Consider the following 24,346-nt stretch of genomic DNA (forward strand, 5'->3'; position numbering starts at 1 on the left):
CTGAGATTTCTTTTTCAAAATTGACATACCCATTCCTTAAATACATTTTTCCTACACAACAGTACAATGTCGTAATTCCATCTTGTTGTGTTAGCCGTAAAACACCAAAAAACTAAAATGAATGTGGAGGAGCCATGATCAATATTGATTGGTTGGCTTGGGTCACATGGGTATGGGTGGCACTCATCATAATCCTGTTCACCTGTGTGAGGTGTGGGTGTGTGGAAGAGAGGGTGACACGGGGCCGTTGTATTTTTTTGTTGACCGCAAGATTACAATTGCTTGGATTATAACAATGTATAGTCCGATCACCGAGTTGTTTCATTAAACTACGAAACAGAGCTTCAGATCTCAGCGAGTATTTTTTTAGCGCGTCATACAACAGCAAACAGGCCCGGCCTCAGCCTCTCAGCGACTTGGTTTGTTTCCTGCTGTCGCTACAGAATGCATAACATTCATCAGCAGCTCACATTCCTGTCAGTGGACCAGAGGAATACAAGTCGGCAACAGACGAAGTATGCACAAGACTTTAAAGTTCATTTCATAAAACATTTATGAAATATCACAACATATCTTAGCAATTAGTTCCAATGTGACTCTAAAACAAGTCAATGAGTGTTATTTATTTTATGATTTCCAGATGATGTTCCATGGTACTGATTATAATTACGATCATGATTTCTTTTTTTAAAGACATATTGTGACTTAAGATAAGTCCAAAACCGGCTTGTCTTTTGAATAGGACTTGTAGCTGTACGTCAGTCTTAGTCTTGGGTTATCATAAAGCTCCAGGGGTTACAGATGAGTGCCGTACTGTCCAGGAGAAAGGGCGTCCAACAGACGCTGATCTGAGTTCAGTTCAGTATCCTTCATTGTCCCAGGTCACCTCATAGTCCAGATACTGAGCCTTCAGTTGCTCAGTGGTTACTGCATGGTTCGCTCTTCCAAATCCCTAAAACAAAATATACCAATGTACCATTAAAGTAAAAAGAAAGAGAAATGTAGTAAAGCTGTAATGATTTAGTTTGTTTTGCACATTTTACACTGTTTTTGTCTACATAACTGCAGTTTTTATAAGGCAGAATTCTCTCACTATTGAGTATCCATAGACGTGGATCTTCTTGTCCTGGGGGTCATGTTGGATCCTCCCTCCTCCGATACACTCACAGTCCAGGTGGCCGCCCTTCTCCAGCTCCTCAGAAACTTTATCATAGATATCAGCTGCAAGAAAAGGCATGTGATGGCATAAACACTGCACTTTATAATATATTTAAATATAATGTAGAACAGTGAAAAAAATGGAATAATGTACATCAATATAGGGCTGCTCAATTAATCGTATTGTAATCGCAATTACGATTATGGCTTGCAACGATTACGAAAACAACGTAATTGAAATAAAACGATAATTTTTTTATCATTACGTTTTTTTTTTTTTATAATTTTTTCAGTTGAATTATACTTTATTTATATATATATATATATATATATATATATATATACTTAAAGTTCAGGGTAATCAACTGTTCAAAACATACTGTTCACATGTTTTCTCTCCAATAAATTGATGTTTTCAAAGTAAATGGATAATCGTTTTTAATAATCGTGATATCAATTATTGACCCAAATAATCGAGATTATGATTTTTGCCATAATCGAGCAGCCCTACATCAATATATAATACAGCTGTGATTCGGAGGTTTGGCTTGAACAAATGTGGTTGTAACTTGTGAATGAAGCAAGCAGTGTCCCATCTGTCCAAACATAGGATATGATAGATAGACTGTAGATTTAGAATCAGTATAACACAATACAATAACTGCAATTTACGGAATAGGGATGGAATGATATTCGATTATATCGTGGAGGCAAAAAAAAACACAATATGTCTATGATGGCATCTCCCATTATTGGGGTAATCATCAATACCCTCACACGATTGTCATGGAAAAGTTGTCTTTAACAAATTGAAGGTAAAGAGTTCTAAGCATGTTTTGATTATGATTGCGATAATATCTCAAGTCACATTTACATTTGCGAGGAAAATCTTGAAACTACATTTTCAAATGCTCCAAAATGACCACAAAAATGAATTAACACCTCTTTCCAGTTTCAACACACACTGAACATGATAACCTTGATGAGGGATAGCATTTCTTGTAAAACGGTTGTATTGTACTGCATTAGCTTTAGTTAGGTGAAACTAATACATTGATCAATTATAATAGTTGTTGAGTTACTTTATTGATTTGGGACGTTTTACTTTCCACTAGGGCTGCACAATTTGGTGAAAACGTCATATTGCGATTATTGTCGACAACATTGCGATTTAATCAACATAGTGTAATATGTACTTGCTTGGTCAGAGAACGGAAAGAGAACAGACAAATGATCATTTTAAAATCTGAATTTCTCAAAGAGTCATAAACAAATACACTAACAAACATATCTTAGTAGAGGCTACTGTTTTGAAAATAACTTAGAATTTGACAAAATAAAATAAATACCAAAATATATCTTCTTTGAAAATAAAGGTTTTTCTGCACTACTATACAGTAAATATAAGAAAACATACACATTTTTATAAAATAAGACATCTGAATGCCAAAACAAATGAGGATGTAACAGAAAAAAGTAATAAAATGGGTCATATTTTGTAACTTTAGAACAATAGGAATGCTAAATAAAAGGGATGCCCTAGGTCTTAACCACTTGTGTATTGTACACTATTTTAAGTTGTACTTCCACTGTGATGTAGCCTGATAAAGCCCATGTCTGTCACCCTTGGGTTGAACTAGCACCTGTCACATGTGTTGTGGTGCAACCCAGGTAGCTAACGTTAGCTTTCTCTGTTTTTATTGCCCCTAACTCACCATGGAACTCAGCCCAGCCGTATCCTCGGACTATATCTATCTCCGAGTCGTCCCCCTCCTCTCTGCTGTGAACTCTTATCAGGACGTACTTAAACACTCCGGAGGGGTCGATGTCTGCCCGCGGGATGTTAGCCATCAGGGCTGCAGCTTTCGTCTGAGAGCACATCTCCTGACTGCTCAGATAGCTCACTAGCAGACTGACAAACAGGCACAACGATGGTATTTTTTGAACAAACTCCGTGTCAATATATACAGGGAGCTGGACACCTTCGAAGCACTTTAAATGTTCTTGTTTAAAATGAAAATGGACCAGCTTCAACTCAATAGAACTGAACACGGTTACTCTAGTCCAGCGCTGCTCTCGTCTTCAGTCAACATCAATACATCCGGTTACAGCGCTTTCAAAATAAAAGCCACAAGCAAGTACTGAATACTAAGACTAATTTATTGCAATGTCCGTCCCATTTGTTACATATTATAATTATATAATTATAATGGTGACTCCGATTGCTGATATTTGAATTTGCTAAGTTCATTCAAAAGCACAATATATTACAAATTATATGTATGCAAAACTCCCCGCTTTTATTTTGACTGCATTACGACCTTACCGGAAATTATCCAACAGGCCGCACTCCTAATAAAGCAATGCATTCTGGTAGTTGTAGTCCAAAGCAAACAGGAACGATAGAATCAAATACAGTAGACAAGTTGTACAAAGGAAAAATATATATGTATTTTGTTATCTCGAGTAAAACAAATATAAAACATACAATGTGACCAAACAGAGACCAATAATGCCATAATAATTAAAAACTCACAATGCGATAATATTAATATTATATTAATATTAACATAGCGTTATTTAAATATTTGTCACAGTTGATTCATCAAACATAAATATGCTAAAAGCCACATCACCCCAACTGCAAATATGTTCCCGAGGAGTAAATGTTTCCATCAGTAAAAACTCAATATGCCACAAGAATAATTTGGAAGATGCTACAATATGGGGGTACAAACAAAATAAACATGCAGGATCTGAAAATATTTGGGAAAGTCTCATATTCATAATTCATCTACATGCCAAGAGTTCCCTTTGGCCTTTATGCAGGCACACCTTACATATTGGCATGTTTCAATGTTCCATCATACACTTATGTACAGTGTTTTTTTGGGACATTTAAATAATGTTACCTTAGCCTATAATTCACTAGAGGTGGGCACGCTAAAAGCAAAAACAAATATCTTACATCCAATTCAATAAGGCAGCACTCAAATATTAGTGTTATGGTGCAGAAAACTGAAACTGAACTAATTCATACCTTAAAGGGGCCCTATTATGCTCATTGTGCTGCCGCACCTCTTTACACCCTCTGTCTGAAGCCAGAGCCCAGTCTGTTCTGATTGGTTAGCTGCTTAGAGCTGTCCCGCCCTTTAGCCTATCACAACAATGTGTTGGAGTGTTAACCAATAGAAGCGGGAGTGTTACATTGTGATGTTGCTATGTTACGGAAGTAAACAAATGAGTCCAATCGCGAATACTATACAACACATTACAGGAAAGGGAAAACCCCAACAAGCATAATAAGGCCCTTTAGGTAAACTCATATAGCTTGAAGCAAACTGGTGAATTCTTGACTACTGTAGTCAACAACAACAAAGAAATATAAGCATAAGGTCTTTTTTCGGCAGATTAGATGTAAGTGTTGCTCAGTACCTTAATGCCTTTCTGTATTTCAAGCAGGATTGTTGTATTCTAGTTTAATCCAAACTGTATCAGCAACTACTGGTTTCCTTTTATTATATAGTAGACATAAAGAAAAAATGTTTTAGATTGAAGAGCTCTTTTCTATCAGTTATCTCCTTCCTCCAAATGACACAAGGTTTATGAAACTAAAACGTGTCTAAGTCAACACATATGTGTAATGTGCAAAAGCATGCTCTTGACTTGCGCTAAATAAAATGTGAATTAAAACTGCCACCTTAAAAAAATACATATTTCAATACATATTAAAAAATAATTAAATAGTGTTTACTTGCATATTAAACTGGAAGTTATCTCCACAGTGTGCTACATTTTAATATACCAGCGCTTCAGACTAGTCACACTTCTACATGAAAAAGAATCTCATATTTTCAAGAAGAAAATGTCATTCAGACCTCATCTTAGTGTCAGTGCCTCTGCTATACTATACAATATTCTTAAAACCTGACATGTGTTTTCCTTGTGTTTGCTTTATACTCCAGGAAATAACATGTGAAAGGAAAGATTGTGAAGTTAAAGAAGTTGTAGTTGTTAAAAAATAATTCATAATAATTGATATCCACTACTGGATATACACAGCCATGCAGTCTCCTGCCCTTTACAGGATGTGGATGATGGGGCACAAATACAAACAATTATGTGATTTAAAAACAGTAATTGACCTTCCTTAGGACTCTTTCAAGAACAACATTGAAAAGACATCTTGTGAAATAAGCCTTTTGTCCTGCTGCATGAACCTAACATCGGGGACTAAGGGTGAGATGAGAAACAGATCCCACCTATTAATGTGATTACCCTTAAATAAACCGCATAGTTTCATTTCAGATCCAATATGTCGGAGTACAGAGCCAACATAAACAAAAACCTACTACTGTCTTGTTGTTATAGTATCTAGATGGTGCCATCACTTCCTCCTTTCTTCTTCCCATTAACAGAATGGAGTAGGATGAAGACCAGGACCCCCACGAGCAGGAGGACGGAGAGGAAGATGAGGGTGGCCCACGCTCCTGGAGTCAGGGCCTTCCTCAGCCCCACTGTCTCTGCCGGCAGTAAACTGCTCAGACTCAGCATGTAGCCCAGAGCCCAGCCCACCGAGGTGTCCCCTGCCTGGAGGATCAGCAAGTGAGTACTGCCAGTTAGTAGATAATAGACAAATGAGTATTGGAGATATATCTGTGTCCAAATAGTGATTAAGTTCTCACTTTCTTCTGGAAGGTTACACGCGGGAATGACATCTCATCGAAGCCATATCCTCTGAACATGAGAGTCTTAACGAACACAGAGCTGGCACAGTTGTCCTGCAAACGAGACCTTTGCTTCGGGTCGAGAAGCAGCAGCTGGAAGAAAGCAATTAAACAGTGGAAGCAAGTTGTGGAATAAAATACATGAACTAGAAAGTGGAGTTGAATCTCACTCATGTGTCCCTTCCAGCCCCCTTACAGTCAAAATAGCAGCAAACCAGGTTTTGTTTCTATTCAACTAATTCAATATTAATATGTACAGTCAAGGTACAAAAGTAAAAAGTGAGTTAATGCGGGAGGGACGAAAGCATTGCTCATAAAAAGATAGCTTACTTTATGATAAATTAGTTTAAATGTAATCATGTACAGGGGATAACATAATACCAGAAAGTAGTATACAGTTCACAATACAAAAACTAGAACCTTATATAAACTTAAAGATGAAACAAACAAACATTCAATAATATAGATGTTCCCAAAATTGTGAATCCCCGCAACCATGACAGGTCTTTGAGCATACAGTAATAAATGAGCACATAACATTTTAGCTCGATTTTTTAGATGTTAACTATAGTCAATGTATTTAAAGCAGAGTGTACGGCCATGCTCACAGCTCGTTAGGCTTTGCACAGTGGTGCTTTGAGATAAGTGCTACTTGGAGCATGCTAAACAGATGCTCAAACACTAATGCTCACTTTAGGCGTGAGCATGCTCCTATTGCTAATTAGCACTGAAAATAAAGTAGCCTACACATCAAGCTGATTGAAGTCGTAATCGTTTTTTTAGGTATTGGCTATAACCACACATGAACTAATACATACCAAGACAACAAATATATATTATGAACAAATGAATTGAACATAAGTAGAAAGGACCATTACTTGATTGAAAGTCATGCCGCACTGGGTTTCCGCCGCGTTCTCCAGTTGTGAAGGAGTTTGTGCGGTGACGCCGGTGGTACGCTGCAGCGAGAGGTGAACGTAGTAGAAAGCAGAGAACGCCTGGTGCACAGAGAGAAAAATACAACAATCAAACTGGGGCAACACATAGTACATAGAAAACATTTTTACCTAGGATAGAAATAATGGCGCATAATAGGTTCTTATTAGAACATTGAGGCATTGTACTTGTTCTTCTATGAAAATGTCATGCAATTATTGTGATCAATACTGCTATTGAGTTACAGTAATTCAAATACAATCGCAAGGCTGGTTATGCTTATGTCATTCGAGAGGCCTGTACTCCACTTGCGTATTGTTGTATATTTGTTATTTCATACACAACAGTTTATTTAGTAGTTTTACTGTGGTTTGTTTTCTCAATTTTATTTTATTATTTGCAAATACATTTACCTGAGTGTATTTCCGCTTTAATAAACATATTTTTCTATAATGGTGTTGCTTAATTTACAGATTTATGGTTATCAAAATCAGAATGTGGTTTATTGCCAAATATTGTTTTTATAGACCTACAATGAATTTCCTTTAGTTTTTTATTATAAAATTAGCAAAAAATGTACAAAAAAAAATTGCTGATCCATATCTTTTTTGTGTGCAATGTGGTTATTATGGCTATGTTTATAATATTGGCTGTCTGTGTTTCAAAAGATGTCAAAGAGGAAAAAAGATGACAGCTCAGTGTCATCTTCTCCCTCCAGCCTCTCTCACCATGAAGCTGCCGCTGACATTGGGCTGGAAGACTTTATCGAAGGAGCACTGGGAGAAGGGGCAGCTGTCGAAGGAGAAGATCTCCGACACGTTGCCCAGACAGTGTTCGTACTGTCCGCTGCCCGTCACTGTCACAGAGGCCAGGGGGTCGTAGGAGCTGGGATTGTACTGTTCTGTACACGGCGAGCTGAATGTACTGTTCAACTTCACGGTTCTGTTGAAGCCTGCAGGATAGCAGGGGTGAGTGATGGACAGAGGGTAACCCTGAGACTGAGAGAAAGACACAGACAAAGGGATTAATATCACATATACCCAAACAAACCCATTGAAAATATTATTAGAATATATTATGAAAGTATCTGTTTTGTATCCTTCCAAAACCAGATGTGTTAGTCTTTAAGTAACATGATGCTGAACTGTCACTATGTCACTCAGAATTCTCTTATAACCAAATATTAGGGATTTTTATTCTCTGTGTGTATTTCATGCACATCAATAATATTGTATATGTCAATTTGCAATGTCTCAAATGTCAATGCAGCCATCAGTATTCTTTAAATCTCCAGTAGTATTAGAGCAGTTTCATGTTGGAACTATCTTCTAATAACCACCCCCGCCAATTGAAACTGCTCACAAAAGAGTCTGTGGATTACCTTAGGTCATTGGGTCATGATTTCTGGAAAGAGACATTGCTGATCAAATATCTTTTATTTGAGCGACACAAGCGTGTGCCATTTCCTCCCATTATATTTAGCAGACAATATCTCTACAGCCAATATCTCCAGAACCCATATATAACAATAGCACAACAGGTAAAAGAAGCAAACATTTATTCGATTTTTTTATCTTAAACGTCTGGATCCTAACCAGAAAAATAAGTGTTGCCATTATAAACTGTACACGGCACATTACATGACTTACTTTCCGAATGTTCTACATATTCCTTAGGGGAAATATTACATTTCTGTTATAACGCAAATACTAAAAAAGGTATCGAACAACCTGACGATGTAAAGTCAAGTTGTTTTTCACTTCATGAGTGTGTCATGTTACACCACCTTCAGGATGTGAGCCATGAGTCTCTTGAGGAACTCGTCCCGGCCGTAGCACAGGAAGCTGTGTGTGTACAGAGAGTAATCATGGCCATAAAGATGCAGCTTCTTCAGGTCCTTTTCGTCCTCCACTTTATCCTTAGTCTCAAATGTGATCTGAGTGGACGCTCCGCCGAGATCAAGCGCCCCCACCGTGGGTCTGCCGGCGCTCAACCAGCTCCCCACGAAACCATACTGTGGGGAAAAAGTAGCATAAGAGAATGGGTATTTTTAAGAGGTGATTATACGAAGAAAAGCTGTCAACCCCCTACAAATGTTGACAACGAACATCAGAAGAGCTGGTGGAAATCGACCACTAGCCACTAGGTGTCATCAGTCCCCCTCTAAAAAAAAGCTTGAAGATCCATTGCAACTGTTAATTACAAAAATGTAGACGTTTTAAATCGACTAGATAAAGAGAAACTATTGTAAAGGAGGCTGCTTTTTAGCATTGCTGCTGCACACGATGTGATTCAAAATGAACCATCATTTGACTGTTAGATTGTCGGTGGGGGAATGTGACTAAATACATTTTCATGTACTTTGCTTAAGTCTTTCCTTAACTTTACACTTCTACATATCTACGAGGGAAGTATTGTACCGTTTAATGCACTATATTCTTCTGACACTTACTAGTTAGTTTTGAAAGATGCCCTATTATGCTTGTTTGGGTTTGCCCTTTCCTGTAGTGTGTTACTGCATATAGGTTTTTCCTATATTTTTCTCCATGTGAGGTCGGCCCAGACCCTAGAGGTTTTTAAATCTACTCTTAAGACACACTTCTTCTCCCAGGCCTTCTAGTCAGAGCGGAGCACGACTCCTGACTTTTCCCTGTGTTTTTTATATCTGTTGTAATTTATTGTCTTTTATTGTGATTGTAGTAATGTGTTTTTATTACATGTACTGTACAGCACTTTGGCTCGACCAAAAATCGCTTTTAAATGTGCTTTATAAATAAAACTTGATTTGATTTGTGCATGTAAATGGTCTGTAAAGGCTAAAATCCCAAAGTTCTCTTTCGAGGTAGTTTCTCTGCCACACTCTGCTGAAACGCCTCCATTAGGCTCCTTCTTTACTTCCGCGACATACTGACATACCTACGTAACACTTGCGCTTATATTGGCTAGCGCTCCAACACATTGTATGTGATTTGTTAGGGGCGGGACATCTGTGACCGGTTGACCAATCACAACAGAGCCGGCCAGCTAACCAATCAGAGCAGACTGGGCTCTGGTTTCAGACAGAGGGTGAAAAGAGGTGCTGCAGCACAGGCAGTATGAGAAAAATAACGACCTTTTTTGAACATTAAAACATGAATCATGTCAAAGTAGAGGCACTAAATACGTGTTTGATAGTGTATACAAATAATAAATAAATGTTATAGAAATAAATACTTTTGATATTTTAAGTATATGTTGCTGATAATGCTTCAGTACTTCTAACAAAAGTAACATTGAATCCAGGACTACTTGTAATGGGTTATTTTTTAAATATGCTTTTTTTACTTTTACTAAAAAAGGCACTGCTTATATAACTGTCGTTAGTTGATTTAGATAAGAATTGTGACTGCAATAACACACACTTTTCATAAGGGTTGTGGTACCTTGATGAAGTTCTCTGAGAGATAGTTGACAGTGACCCAGCCGTACGCCCCCTCCTCTTTCCCGCTGAGTATAGTGGCCCCCTGATAGCTGAAAGGGTACGACTGGATTTTGTGGCCCACTTCCTGCAGAATCTGGTCCGACAACTCCGGCTTTGAGATCCTAATTGGGAGAAAGAAGAGTCTTCTTTTACTGAGGTTTTACAAGTTAAGGCTATGTGAGGGACTCTCATGGGTCTTCATTCATAGGAAACAGAGTTTGTTGGTCAAACCTTGATTATTAGTGACTGGTTTACCGCCCCAGGCTTCAGGTCTCCCTGCTGACCTCTAAAGTTATAAAGATTTAACTATCCAACATCTTAAGGCTGGTTTACCTTTTAAGTATCATTGTGAGGCCATCGTGAAATCAGAGACGTGTGTGTCAGTAGGAACAGTCGGAGATGAGTTGGTAATTCCTCGGTTTATAGAATAAGGGCCCCAATGATTTGCTGTAGGAGATCAGGCACGCTAGCTCTGTTTCCCCTTACAAATCTCTCTTAAAATCACAGTTGTTCAGAATAAATTCCTTCAAGTCCGTTTTTCTCTGTTTAAAACAAAAACATTTCAGTATTTCACACTCTTTTTCATTAAAACTGTATAAATTCTGGTTTTGTTTTATTTGTTTGTCTTCTCAACATGTTTTGCATTGAGCAAATGATTTACATCTGGCTGAGTGATTGGACAGCTGTTTATGCACTACATATTCCCATACAGTCAAACCTCACACGTAGGGATGTTGACAGTGTCTCAGCGCTCTGTCAACACCCCTACTGGCTGCTGTAAATATTCACAAAGCCTCCTTGATAATCAAACAGATTGCTGATAAGACCAGAAAGAAGACAAAGATAATTACCCGATAAATGTTTTAAAAATCCTGCAAAGACAGTAGACCTCACACACATACAGTTATTATACATTATACTTAGTATACAATAAATATAATGTTGCATTGCTGCAGAAATGTAATAAGCTAAATATGTAAGAGGCACAAACTTGCAAAGGTTTATTAAGTTCATAACTACAGTATGTGACAAAGGAATGTCGTTATATCTTTGTATTAACTCATAACTACAGGGCGTAAAAGATAACTCTGGTTCCCAAATATGCAAGTGTGTTATACAAGATAAACTATGCAAGTACACTAAGTTAAGAAAATCGTATCTTTCCTCTGTGACCAGACGTCTGTTAATGTGATACTTATGTTTTATTGCTAGTTTTATATTGCATTATGATTTTGATTGGAGAATCACTATATTGTGGATGAATGTGTTTTGGTATTATCACACAGTATAAAAGGATGGTACGGAAACCCTTAGACGCAAGCTAGAAAATAACATGTTGTTTTCTATTGTGTTAATGACTTAATGAAAAAGCCTATAATATTTCTAAGTTACTTAAAGGGGGGGTATGTAATTCATTTCGGAAACACTTTTTGTTATATTCCATGGAATGCTCTTAACATCCCGATAGCAATGAATAAATGAAATGCTTTGACAATAAATACATACAAAAATGTCATCTGTGGAAGCCGTAGTACTATAAAAACCACGACCAATCATCTGAGCCGGCCCGGCTAAAGTAACTGGATGGCCTACCTGCCTGTCAGCCTTCCATCTGTGCACAAACTTATCTCATGCCCTCATTGGTCATGTGCGTGTTCGTGTGTGTTGGAGGAGAGGCTCTGTAAGGAAGTCTGAAGGAAGAGGCAGATTTTTTCCGATTGTGTTTTTCCAAATTCTACTGGTTTCTCTTACCTACCCTACCTTTAAGGAAAGGAATGTATCTGTGAAGCAGGTGTTTGTTGTTGTAATACTAATTTCGGCCACAACTTGCAGAACTTTATGTCTTAGTTATGACAGTCATGTAACGTAATTTGCACACAATATATGATGTGTATAATTCATGGAGAAATTAATATTCACCTGAAATAAAACATTGTTTTAGAGATATTTATATTTAGGGCAGCTGTGGCTAAGTGGATAGAGTGCTGGACTTCAAATCAGGGGGTAGCAAGTTCGAGTCCCACCGCAGTCAGCATGTTGTAATCTAAGTTAATAGACCATCAACATATGATTATTCTCTTAACAAGTGACAGTTTGACATGTAGAGCTAACATGAGGATTAATTCCTAGGTGTGAGAAAAATAAATAGAAACAAAGCAGAATAAACACAGACAGAGACAGACAAATACACACACACACACACTGACTCACTGCAGAAGCCTCATGCCAGCTGTGGCTCCCAGGTACACAGGTGTGCATGGGTGTCTCTCTTCGGGGATGTCCTCCACCGCCTGGTCTAGACATGCTTCTAGGCTCCGCCCTGCTGCTCCCTGTCGGCCTGCATAGCTGGAGATACCTTCACCTGAGCGACAACAAAACCCGAAAAGCAGCTGATTACATTATCGACGTGCAGAATCTTGTTCCTATGTTTCATTTTGTAACCTCATGTGCATCATGACGTAACTCGATCACACCCAGGTGACTCAAGATTTTCAGGGGAAAAAACGGCACGGCAATATGTTAACAACTCTTGACATGTAACGTTCAAAGTTCATTTCTGATTGAAATTTCAATTATGGAAGATGGCAGTTGAAACACCAAGACCATGACTAATCGGAGAAACAAGCATTTGTTTATAAAAGACACATTAAGACCCTTTGACAGCACAGGAGTGGCAGAGCACAGAGCTCAACTCTGACTCATTCCTGATTCATGATCGCCCGGTAACAAACATTGGCCTCACTTGTAATTACATCATCCAGCTGGCACTCCTCCAGTTCCTCCCACCCACAGGGCAATAAACAAGAAAAATCTCTCCCGATATACTCTCAAGAGAAGATTAAAGGTATATTCAACGAAAACCTGTGTTTTGAATATAAAAAGTTCACGTTTAGGGTTTAAAAGAAGTCTGGAACATTCACATTCAACTTGACACTCGTGGTTATAATATGTAAGGGTTCAAAATACTATGCATGGTAGATATAGCCCTATTAAATGCTTTATATTGAACCATCGACTTGAATTGCCCTCATTATGATTTGAGGTTGGATCACCTTTACAACTTTCACAGGCAGTGAGTGTGGCATTACAGTAACAAAGGAGTCCAAAGTCCATTCAAACTTTTCAAACCACTCCCACAACGTATTCTACTCCTTGCCCATCTCTGTATAGTTTGAATCCTTGCATTTTCATCATAATAGAGGAACATTTGGAAAGATATACAGCTTTTCTTTCAGTCTAGAGCAGAATCCTGTGCAAAGAAAGTGCTAATAAATGTTGAACCCCTCCTACAGCATATATATATATATATATTATTATTCTCTGTTTATATTGCTGTATCTTTCATAAAACATGCAGCCCAAAGTGATTCACATTTAAAAAAAGGAATGATAAGATAAGAAAGAGTTACAAGGATAAATGGCTAGTAATACAATATGAGAATTTGAGCAGCTTTCTGAGAAAAACAGATTAGACTGCGAAGATATTGTCAAACAAATAGGAACATGGGGAAAAAAGGTATATTTCTCTTGCTGCTTTGAGTCATATTGAAAGCATTTCGTTTTTTTCCTTATTTAGCTTTAAACAGTTTCAAAAGATCCATACAATAACGACAGTGAGACAAACAATGACGTTATGCAGGGCCTTAGGGGTGATTCTGTTCAATTGTGTATCATCAGTGCAGGATTAAAACGTTAATCAAATTGGTTACTTCCCAATTTTGTAGCTATGTGTTTAGCTTTAGCCTAAGGTGTATGACTCTGTGATGAAATAGAGTCATACACTTTTCAGATCCAACACTCAATTGTACGAGTTGGAGTATTGGTACCATTTGATTTGTGGTTATTGGTGGAGAAAGTGATCATTCTTACCTCTTACATGGCATTCAGTGTGCTGGGTGACCACGCCTGTTCCATTCAGCTTGTCTGCGGGCCACTTGTAAATATACAGAGCTGTGTGCGAAGATCCAGCATCCAAGACAATCCCATACTACAGAGAGAAACAGGCAGAAAAGAAACATCAAGAGAGGTATTTGTGCTGAAGGCCTTGAGAAGGGGAGTCTAAAGACATGTACGCTTCATGTTGGCATCTGGAAGCCATTTGACTGCAGACTAAGTTCACTAGTCACGTTGATCTTCAAAGACACCCCTAGGAGGGATACTTTGGACAGAAACGGATGCATACCATTTCTACTTCACCTATACAGTATAAACACTACAAAGCATTTAAGTATTTGACATCACCAACTTTGCGTGACAGAAAAGGTTTGATGGCTTTGCTTTCACTGATCATCACCAAGGGAAAAGTTAAGTAAATGTAGACGAAGGTTTTACTTTGAAATACAAATGTTAACCTTACTGATTTACTCACATGACATTACAAATTGCACCTTTCTCACAACACTAATTATGATTTAGGGACTGAGATGTGAAACTTTGGTATTGTTTTAGAGGATTAGCAAAAAGAGTAGTCTTCTTTAAAATGCACGTCTCACATCTAGTCATTTGAAAGGGATAACCAACAAGTGTGTGTGTACTCATGAGGCCTGTTTGTGCATTGAGGGCAAATATCAGGGCATAAATTAATTCCATAAACTTCATGATCTGAAACTTTTAAACTCTTACAATCGTTTTATATTAAAGAACAGGTCACAGCAATGAAATCCTGGATAAGTGCTTTATTTCTCACCCTGCCACTGATCTGTCCCGATAATCCTGTGAGCGTACTTAATGTCCAATTTCACATAAATAAAAGGAATTCAGTGGAGTACTGGTTGTACCAATCAGGCACATCAATGCAAGAGAAACAATTGTAATAATAATAATAATAATAATATATAATATTTGTATAGCGCCTTTCAGGAAACCCAAGGTCGCTTTACAAGTCGGGTAGGGGGGGGGGGAGTAGGGAAAAAAAAGGCAGACAGGTTAAGGGGGTGGGGAGGAAGTAGCGGAAAAATAAACCTATTAAACTAACTATACAGTGGGGAAAGCCTTGGTAAAAAGGTGCGTAAATATCAATCAACAATTCTAAACCTTCAGTTTGTTCTGTTGGGTGTCTAACCATGTATCAGAGGTTAGGGTTAGGGTTTAGGCATTGTAGAGGTAATTACTACTTACAAACTCTGTAAGTTAGTTCTGACTTTCCCACTTGTTTAGCCCTACATCTTCCCTAAAATACCATGGTCTACTTACTGGGATGGAAACTCTGTTGCCCTGACTTTCACTACCACGTAGAATATCAAGAAACTTTAATCTCTGCTCAACTGAAAGCACAAACACACACAGGCGAGAATCCGCATGCAAAAGTAGATACACTTTCAAATTCTATACTCAGGCATTTGCCAAACACTCAATATTTCAAATCAGTGCAACAGGTGAGTAGCACAATTGCGTTCCTCCTAATTTTGTCAAAAAAAGATCTCATTATCGCTGTGCAGTGAGTTGTAAGGACTCGCTCTAACACTGCCAAAAACAGAGAGCAGCTCCAAATGATCTGCTTTGTCCTTTAGTTTGATAAACTATGGGAACTCTTGTACTTACTCTCCCTGCAAAACCCCACTGTATCTTTTTTTGGGACTGTTCCACCACATTGATACAGAGTGAAAGGGCGGCTACATTATACTAAAAAAAGGAACCATGGGATATTTAGACGGTAACACAAAAAGAGGTAGCAAGGGGAGCAGAGGGAACAGAAGCTCCAGCTGACCTGTGGAGCAATCCCCCTCTGAATGCCAAAGCAATTAAAGCTTGATTCCCATTCCAAATGTATATTGCAGTCTCTTAAATCTTTCATTACAATGAGGCTACCAACGGTGTATCAGTGTTTCAGCCATGAGATCATCTGTGCCGATGGCCTCTTCCTAGGCAAGACAAAACATATTTTATTTCACAAAGTTTCTTCAGGAACAAGTTTTCCCTCCATAATCCTCAAATACTGCCGCTTTGTTAACAACCCCCTGGAGAGTGGAGACACATCAATAGACTTTACTTTGCTGAGGTTGGGGCGTAAAAACGACTTGGTTGGGGTCTGGGAAATGTCAAGGTTTGGGTTAAGCACATGACTTTGGTTAGGTATATCAGGTAAGTTAAGTTATGTACATAAGTTAGAGTAAGTTAACTTTGCCTTTTGGTTTCACAGAGACCCTTCCATCCAAATAAACCTCCTGCCTACCCAGACTCTGTCGCCCTTTATACTACGTCACCTGACTTGCTCTTTTACTCCAATCATAAGAACTGCATTGGAGGGTAAAACTAAAACAATGGTTGTTTCATGCTATTGTCATTAAAATTGCTATATTTCAATATGAATGTGGTCCTACTAATGGTGCGTTCACACCGGACGCGATGCGATCTTTCGGGGCAGCACGATTACATGTAAAGTCAATGCAGAGCCGCGGACAGATGCAAATTCGCTCCGCCAGCGCGCATGAAGCGGCTGATGCGAATGCCGCGTCGCGATTGAACGGGGCCACGATAACCACTCCAGTCTATTCAAAGCTCAAATTCCCGTGACGCGATCTCGCGGTAGCCAATCAGCGGTGAGGATCTCAGCCAGCCGTCAGTGACATTGAACCAGAAAACCAAAATATCAGCCGTTAGCTGTTAGCACTCAGGGCTCACAGCTCCTCATACACTGAACACAAATATAAACGCAACACTTTTGTCTTTGCTCCCATTTTTTATGAGATGAACTCAAAGATCTAAAACATTTTCTATATACACAAAATAACCATTTCTCTCAAATATTGTTCACAAATCTGAAAAAAATCTGTGATAGTGAGCACTTCTCCTTTGCCGAGATAATCCATCCCACCTCACAGGTGTGGCATATCAAGATGCTGATTAGACAGCATGATTATTGCACAGGTGTGCCTTAGGCTGGCCACAATAAAAAGTCACTCGGAAACGTACAGTTTTGCTTTATTGGGGGGGTCTGGGGGGGGTTCGAAAACCAGTCAGTATCTGATGTGACCACCATTTGCCTCACGCAGTGCAACACATCTCCTTCGCATAGAGTTGATCAGGTTGTTGATCGTGGCCTGTGGAATGTTGGTCCACTCCTCTTCAATGGCTGTGCAAAGTTGCTGGATATTGGCAGGAACTGGAACACGCTGTCGTATACGCCGATCCAGAGCATCCCAAACATGCTCAATGGGTGACATGCTGTGAGTATGCTGGCCATGCAAGAACTGGGATGTTTTCAGCCTCCAGGAATTGTGTACAGATCCTTGCAACATGGGACCGTGCATTATCATGCTGCAACATGAGGTGATGGTCGTGGATGAATGGCACAACCATGGGCCTCAGGATCTCGTCACGGTATCTCTGTGCATTCACAATGCCATCAATAAAATGCACCTGTGTTCGTCGTCCATAACATACGCCTGCCCATACCATAACCACACCACCACCACCATGGGCCACTCGATTCACAACATTGACATCAGAAAACCGCTCACCCACACGACGCCACACACGCTGTCTGCCATCTGCCCTGAACAGTGAAAACCGGGATTCATCCGTGAAGAGAACACCTCTCCAACGTGCCAGACGCCATCGAATGTGAGCATTTGCCCACTCAAGTCGGTTACGACGACGAAGAAGAGTCAGGTCGAGACCCCGATGAGGACGACGAGCATGCAGATGAGCTTCCCTGAGACGGTTTCTGACAGTTTGTGCAGAAATTCTTTGGTTATGTAAACCAATTGTTGCAGCAGCAGTCCGAGTGGCTGGTCTCAGACGATCTTGGAGGTGAACATGCTGGATGTGGAGGTCCTGGGCTGGTGTGGTTACACATGGTCTGCGGTTGTGAGGCCGGTTGGATGTACTGCCAAATTCTCTGAAACGCCTTTGGAGACGGCTTATGGTAGAGAAATGAACATTCAATTCACGGGCAACAGCTCTGGTGGACATTCCTGCTGTCAGCATGCCAATTGCACGCTCCCTCAAAACTTGCGACATCTGTGGCATTGTGCTGTGTGATAAAACTGAACATTTTAGAGTGACTTTTTATTGTGGCCAGCCTAAGACACACCTGTGCAATAATCATGCTGTCTAATCAGCATCTTGATATGCCACACCTGTGAGGTGGGATGGATTATCTCGGCAAAGGAGAAGTGCTCCCTATCACAGATTTTTTTCAGATTTGTGAACAATACTTGAGAGAAATGGTTATTTTGTGTTTATAGAAAATGTTTTAGATCTTTGAGTTCATCTCATGAAAAATGGGAGCAAAAGCAAAAGTGTTGCATTTATATTTTTGTTCAGTGTATCTGTTCAGAAACTAGACAAAAGTTAAAGATGTACAAATGACATACTGTCTGTGTCATGGCGAATACAGTCGCTGGTTTATTTACGTCTGTAGGCCATTGTTGTGAGCGTGGACGGAGCATATACAACGTTAGCTTAGCCTGATCGATCCGATCTCCATTCAGAAAACACGCATTTCAAAAGATTTTTCGCCTGCCGTCTTGTCTGCAGACTTGTCAAAGCATTAATTCATGGTTTTTACTAAACGGTATCAGTAGGTTATTACTTCGGCATCATTTTGAAACGTGTATTACAATTAAATCACGGTACAATAGGTTCATTTTGTTGTAGTTGTAGCCCCCTGGCCAACGCTTCTTGTTTGAATAATGCGAGTAAACACAGCTGACAGCCGCGGTGAAACTCGAGCATTTAGAGCGATACGATAAGAGGAGGAATCATGGAAGGGAAACCTAATTATTTTAATAACAGCAACCGCCTTTGGCTTGAGCCATTCATTTACCAACGTTTAACAGAGACAACAGAGACATTTAGGAGGAACTCCAGTGCCCTGAAGCTAGGTTTACATAAACTGGATGACATTTGCACAATTGTCAAAGGTTAGGTCAGAAATAACACAGTAATAAATCAATGTGAGCCATACTGAGAATGTGAATATGGAAGACAAAATGGAATACAAAGGGATACGTTTTACTAAATTAGACCATTAATTATATAATCGTGAGAAATAATTATGACATTTAAGGCACATTTTTGGTGTTTTTTTTAGAATTCAAATATAAATATACATTTAAACCGTTTGGAAAGTAAGGACATTTACTTACTTAAAGTGCCAGTGAAGTGCATTTTTTTGCGCCAAAATGAAATGGCAGTTTCATTCCTTACATATCATTGTGCCTGTTCATGGCTAAAATAATTTTAATTATTGATTAATTCATTATGAAAAATTAAAAAATATTTTTTAATAATAACGGCCGTCTGAGCCTACCGGAAGTTGCAGACGATAGCGGCGGTGACGTCACAAGATGGGCCCAGTTGTGATTGTAAACATGGCGGAGACTTTGGAAAGTGATACAAGTGTGAGAGAAATGATTGATTTTGACAGTTTTTCTCAATTTAATTCCATTTCCTGCCTTTCTACAAATATATTAGGGACTATAGTGTTAACAAATCCAAGAAAAATGTGTAATGTACATAATGAGTGTGCACACTTATCTAGTATCCTATCCATGTGAACCTGTTTTATTTGTGATGACCTCACACCCTCACCCGGGAAGATGTTTTTCTTTAAATTGAAGTTAAAGGCATCAATCTGGTGCACTTTGAGGGCAACATTAAGAGATTTATGGATACAGCTCTCAACACTCATATCAAACATATATTTCAATAATCAAAAAACATTGGAAGGATTTCTTAACCTATTTTATACAACTAACATAGATGGAAATATTTGTTTACATAGATGACCAAACCAACTGAGATAACTTAGGCTACAGTTTACAATCTAATCACTCAGAGTCCTTTACCTCCCTGAGCTGACATTATCTCTCTCAGTCCAACAGGAGAGGACTCTCCCTCTTGAAACAGCTAATCTCCGTTAGCTCCGAGCTAGCACTAGATGCTAACAACAACCCTGTAACTCTCTCAGTCTCTCTTTCTCTCTCTCTCTCTCTCTCTCGAATCGACCAGTGGCCTTTATTTGTCATGAACAATCAACGAATCTACGAAACAATGACACCAGCCAGACTCACCTTCATCTTTTGGGAACAGAAACATCGCCACTTCGGCAGACTTGACATTACTACAGCCAGCTGCAATGCATCGCTTCCCGTGTGTTTTTCCTCCCTTTTTCTTCACTGTCGCCTCCATTGTCAGGTTTTCTCGATTGGCAATCACTTCCAGTCGACTCCGACACACTTTCCAGTAAAATACTCGCTCAAAAACTTTGATAAATTCGACTTTGAAACAGAGAAACAATACACTGTGATGAATGTAAACACTTCGGAGGCGACCATCTCGTGACGTCACGCAGTAGATCGCAAGCCACGCCCACGAAGGCGGAGGTCAACTGCGGATTTCACGGCAGCAAATTCAAAACTCATCAAATTAGTTGCTATTCCAACATCTTTTGATATGGGTTTCAATGGACAATTTTGGTCATTACTATATGTATTAGCATAACAGATCATGCACATGCACACACTTCACGGGGTCTTTAAGTAAATATCTGTATACCTTCTAGCAGTATGCTTGGTCTTAGTATGTCTACACTGATGTATTTCTACTTTTTATTAATTTATATTACTCCAGCTGAGCAGAAATAGGGCTGCAATAGCAAACTTAAAAAAAATTATAATAATTGAACAACAAACATACAGGTAGCCTTTTAATGTCCAGGGGCAGACTTGACCTATAGGCACGACAAGCAACTGCCTGGGGCCCCCAGCCAAAAGAAACAGCCAGAACATTTATTATGATAAGATATAAATCAAATATTGGATTATATTAATGTTCTAGCTTGTGCATTATCATTGTACAACTGAAAGCCTGTAAAGGCGACTCTTAACCTCTTCAAGTTTTTAGTACTTACTTTTTCTTCTACCACTGCCAAAACCAACACTCCCAGTTAGAGAGATGGTGAAAAGTAAACAAGATGATGTTTGCCTGGGGCTCCCAAATCACTAGATCCGCCCCTGCTAATGTGACAGAATCCACAACTAGCACCCTGTCTGCACCCTGGCCGGAACAGTTTGGGTTACCGTCTCCAAATAACTCTTACTAACAGGAATACAAAAATACCCCAAAATATCACAAAAGACTTCAAAGCACTTTGAAATAAATTATGCAACTCAACTTAATTAACTATTGTGATTCAGAAAGATAATCCATAATACCAGAATGAGCCCTAACATATTTAACAATTAAAAAATGCAAGCTTTAAATGGAACACATGTTAAGTACATGTTGTAACATTAGGCTGTTATGGAAGTATTTTATTAATAAGATATTAGTTTTACTTCAAAAAGAGTTTTTAGTATGCATACTTATAGGTTCCACCTTGAACAGACGTAAAGTACATTAAAGTACATCGCCCTGATAAGGCTTCTTTTCCACTCTTCACTTGAAGTAAACACAATACTTTATCTTTGAGGAAATACTACTTTTAATTCAGAAACTTTTGAGTATGCCCATCTGGCCCCCGAATCACTAGATCCGCCCCTGCTAATGTGACAGAATCTACTACTAACACCTTCTTTACCTCTCTACACCTTGGCCAGCACAGCTTGGGTTACTCTACCCCGACAACTTATACCCTGAGTCCAGAAATACCCAACCTTACCATGAACCCCGGCGGCTCCTGGACGTCTTCAGTGGGGATAGTCAGGAGCAGGATGGCAACAAGTCCGAACACCAGCAGCGCGATGGGCACCGCGGGGTGAGCGGAGCGATGAGCCATGAAGAAGATAAGGGGCCACGCGCAGCTCCTCTCTGCGCCTGCTGGAAATGTGAGAGTTGACTTAACAGTGGCCACGTGGGAGTTGTGGTTGACTGGCCGGTGTTATCTGCTGCCTGCCTGCCTCCTGCTTTACATTTCACTTGAGATAGCAAAGTCTTACCGGAATTTATGTTTCCACCGCTGTCAAACCCTCCTCCATGTGCCCCCTCGATCAGTGAATGAAAGCAGCACCAAGGCTACTGGTGCCATGGTGGGAAAAATGTTTGTATCATGGTGAGAGCTGGTAGAGAAGGTGCTGCACATTCACCGGCTGTAGCTGTATGGCTATACACTTCCTTGTTTCTAGAAATTAACACATGAATCATATTTATTCAAACAACAATGGGGAAATAAGGGGTGGCTTCTCCTGGCAGGAGTCTACATTTGCTGCACTTGAGGAGCTGCAGAGCTAGTTGTTGTGTTAGTCCAGTATTTGCATGTCAATGGGTGCAGTTTAAACCTGACTTGCAAATTGTACCCCTCATTTGAATATCTAAGTAAAGCATGGGAATTACTGAGGCATACACTTCTTTGTGCATGTACTTTTTGTGCAAGGCTATTTTTTGATGAAACCCTTTTGTGACAGTGTCTAACATGTTTTGAAGAAGCTTCTGAATATTGCACTTGAGTTATTCTTCAAGTCTCACTTTTATCAGTGTATGCTTTGCAATATGCTAGATGCTGAAAAATATAGGCTAATGTTGTAACTATCAATATTACATCTGATTTTATAAATCTTCTGGGATATAAATGCCAGAATAGATTAGAATAGCTCAAGCTCTTTTATTATGGATGTTTTAAACACAGCTGAATTGCTGCCTCAAGTCTCATGTCTGAAGTTTGGGTGATGATAACTGATGTCCTGTGTCCAAATAACATAGGCTACTTTCAATTCATGGACATGTAAATGTTTGACATCATTCCATTTTTGGCTTTATCAGGTCTTACACAAATGTAGTGAACACGACAACACATACGTTAAAGGTGGGGTAGGTAAGTTTGAGAAACCGGCTCGAGATACACTTTTTGTTATATTCCATGGAATGCTCTTAACATCCCGATAGCAATGAATATCTGAAGTGCTTTGACAAAAAAATCCATGACAAAAATGTCATCTGTGGAAGCCGTAGTACTGTAAAAAGCACGACCAATCATTTTAGCCGGCCCGGCTAAAATAACTTGATGGCCTACCTGCCTGTCAGCCTTCCATCATTGGTCATGTGCGCGTTCATGTGTGTTGAAATTCTAGCGCACTCGAGCTGGTTTCACCAAAATTACCTACTTTAAGGGAAGCTCAGACGACAGAAATAATAAAGAATGATCCTGTCATAAATAGTAGTTTAGTCACAGTTGACTTGCATATTCTGACTTTTAGCCTCGAGAAAAATTACAATATACAGTATATATATATATATATATATATATAATATACTGTATGATAGTAAACACATCCTACATACTTCCCATAATGCAACTCAATAGCGCGTTTCGTTGTGACACAGGCATTCTGTTAAAATTACAATTTTATTCTGATGTTTTGCAGTAAAAAAATGAGGACGATTGTCACAGAGCGCTTCACCCCCAAAGTTTCCATTATTTCAATTGTGACCCTGTTTATTGCTGACCATTTGATGCAACCAATCAAATGACAGCTGTATATGCTAATGCTAGCAGGTGATGTAAGCAGTGGCGACTGGTCATTAGGGGCAGGTGGGGCACAGCCCCACCTAGTGTCAGCAGAAAGTATTAAAATAATGATTACAACAAAATGCAAAAAATAAATTAAAAAATATATAAAATATATTTTAAGATCATGTTTAATCATCTGATTCGTCTGTACATTGCTGTTTTAGTCTGTGCTCTTCTAATTAGTGTCTACAGTGTGTGCCTATTGAGCTGTTTAGAGCCATGTGGGACAAAACCTGATCCTGCCCCTCCCTCTGACTGTCTAAGTGAACGGTGACTGCAAAAACTACACTGCGCATGCTCAGAGTATTTTCCTATTTAATGTGTGTGGCAAAAAATAATGACCATAGGGGCAAAGTGCTGCCATCCCCACCATACGTCATCTCACATAATTCAGAGCTGATTGGCTGTAAATACGTGTGCCGCGAAAAGTGTGGTGTGTGAAGAGGAGGAGAGAGAGCTGCAGTGAGGCGTCCTAAAACCAGGAAGTAAGCTGCGCATGGCTTTCCTCCACAAAAAAGCAACCAGATTTCTCCATAGGATTTTAGAAAATAGCTCAAAATAAGATCTGTGGGAAACGTAGCTGTTAGATAAATGCACGTTTTGTTCAGCCGGA

The 24,346-nt window shown here is 39.2% G+C and overlaps 2 protein-coding genes across 4 annotated transcripts; both read right to left on the reverse strand.

Moving 5' to 3' along the window:
* Window positions 1-535: 535 nt before the first annotated feature.
* On the reverse strand, window positions 536-3,258 carry phpt1 (phosphohistidine phosphatase 1). The gene is made up of 3 exons (XM_034095935.2): window positions 2,874-3,258; window positions 1,094-1,221; window positions 536-952 (listed from the first exon to the last, which is right to left on the reverse strand). The coding sequence occupies exons 1-3, from the start codon at window positions 3,037-3,039 to the stop codon at window positions 860-862; spliced, it is 387 nt and encodes a 128-aa protein (XP_033951826.1). The 5' UTR covers window positions 3,040-3,258; the 3' UTR covers window positions 536-859.
* Window positions 3,259-3,433: 175 nt separating this feature from the next.
* entpd2b (ectonucleoside triphosphate diphosphohydrolase 2b) lies at window positions 3,434-22,307 on the reverse strand. 3 transcript variants are annotated; one of them, XM_034095315.2, is made up of 10 exons: window positions 22,166-22,307; window positions 21,889-22,043; window positions 14,151-14,268; window positions 12,493-12,643; window positions 10,244-10,403; window positions 8,608-8,835; window positions 7,550-7,819; window positions 6,764-6,883; window positions 5,844-5,978; window positions 3,434-5,748 (listed from the first exon to the last, which is right to left on the reverse strand). In XM_034095315.2, exons 2-10 carry the CDS (start codon window positions 22,003-22,005, stop codon window positions 5,533-5,535), a joined length of 1,515 nt encoding a protein of 504 aa, XP_033951206.1. In that variant the 5' UTR covers window positions 22,006-22,043; window positions 22,166-22,307; the 3' UTR covers window positions 3,434-5,532. The 3 variants fall into 3 exon arrangements, with proteins under 3 accessions (XP_033951206.1, XP_033951205.1, XP_033951204.1); XM_034095314.2 differs by having other exon boundaries at window positions 21,889-22,046; XM_034095313.2 differs by having other exon boundaries at window positions 21,889-22,307.
* Window positions 22,308-24,346: the final 2,039 nt, after the last annotated feature.

Source organism: Pseudochaenichthys georgianus, chromosome 12 (genome assembly GCF_902827115.2).
Source record: "Pseudochaenichthys georgianus chromosome 12, fPseGeo1.2, whole genome shotgun sequence".
Lineage (NCBI taxonomy): Eukaryota > Metazoa > Chordata > Actinopteri > Perciformes > Channichthyidae > Pseudochaenichthys > Pseudochaenichthys georgianus.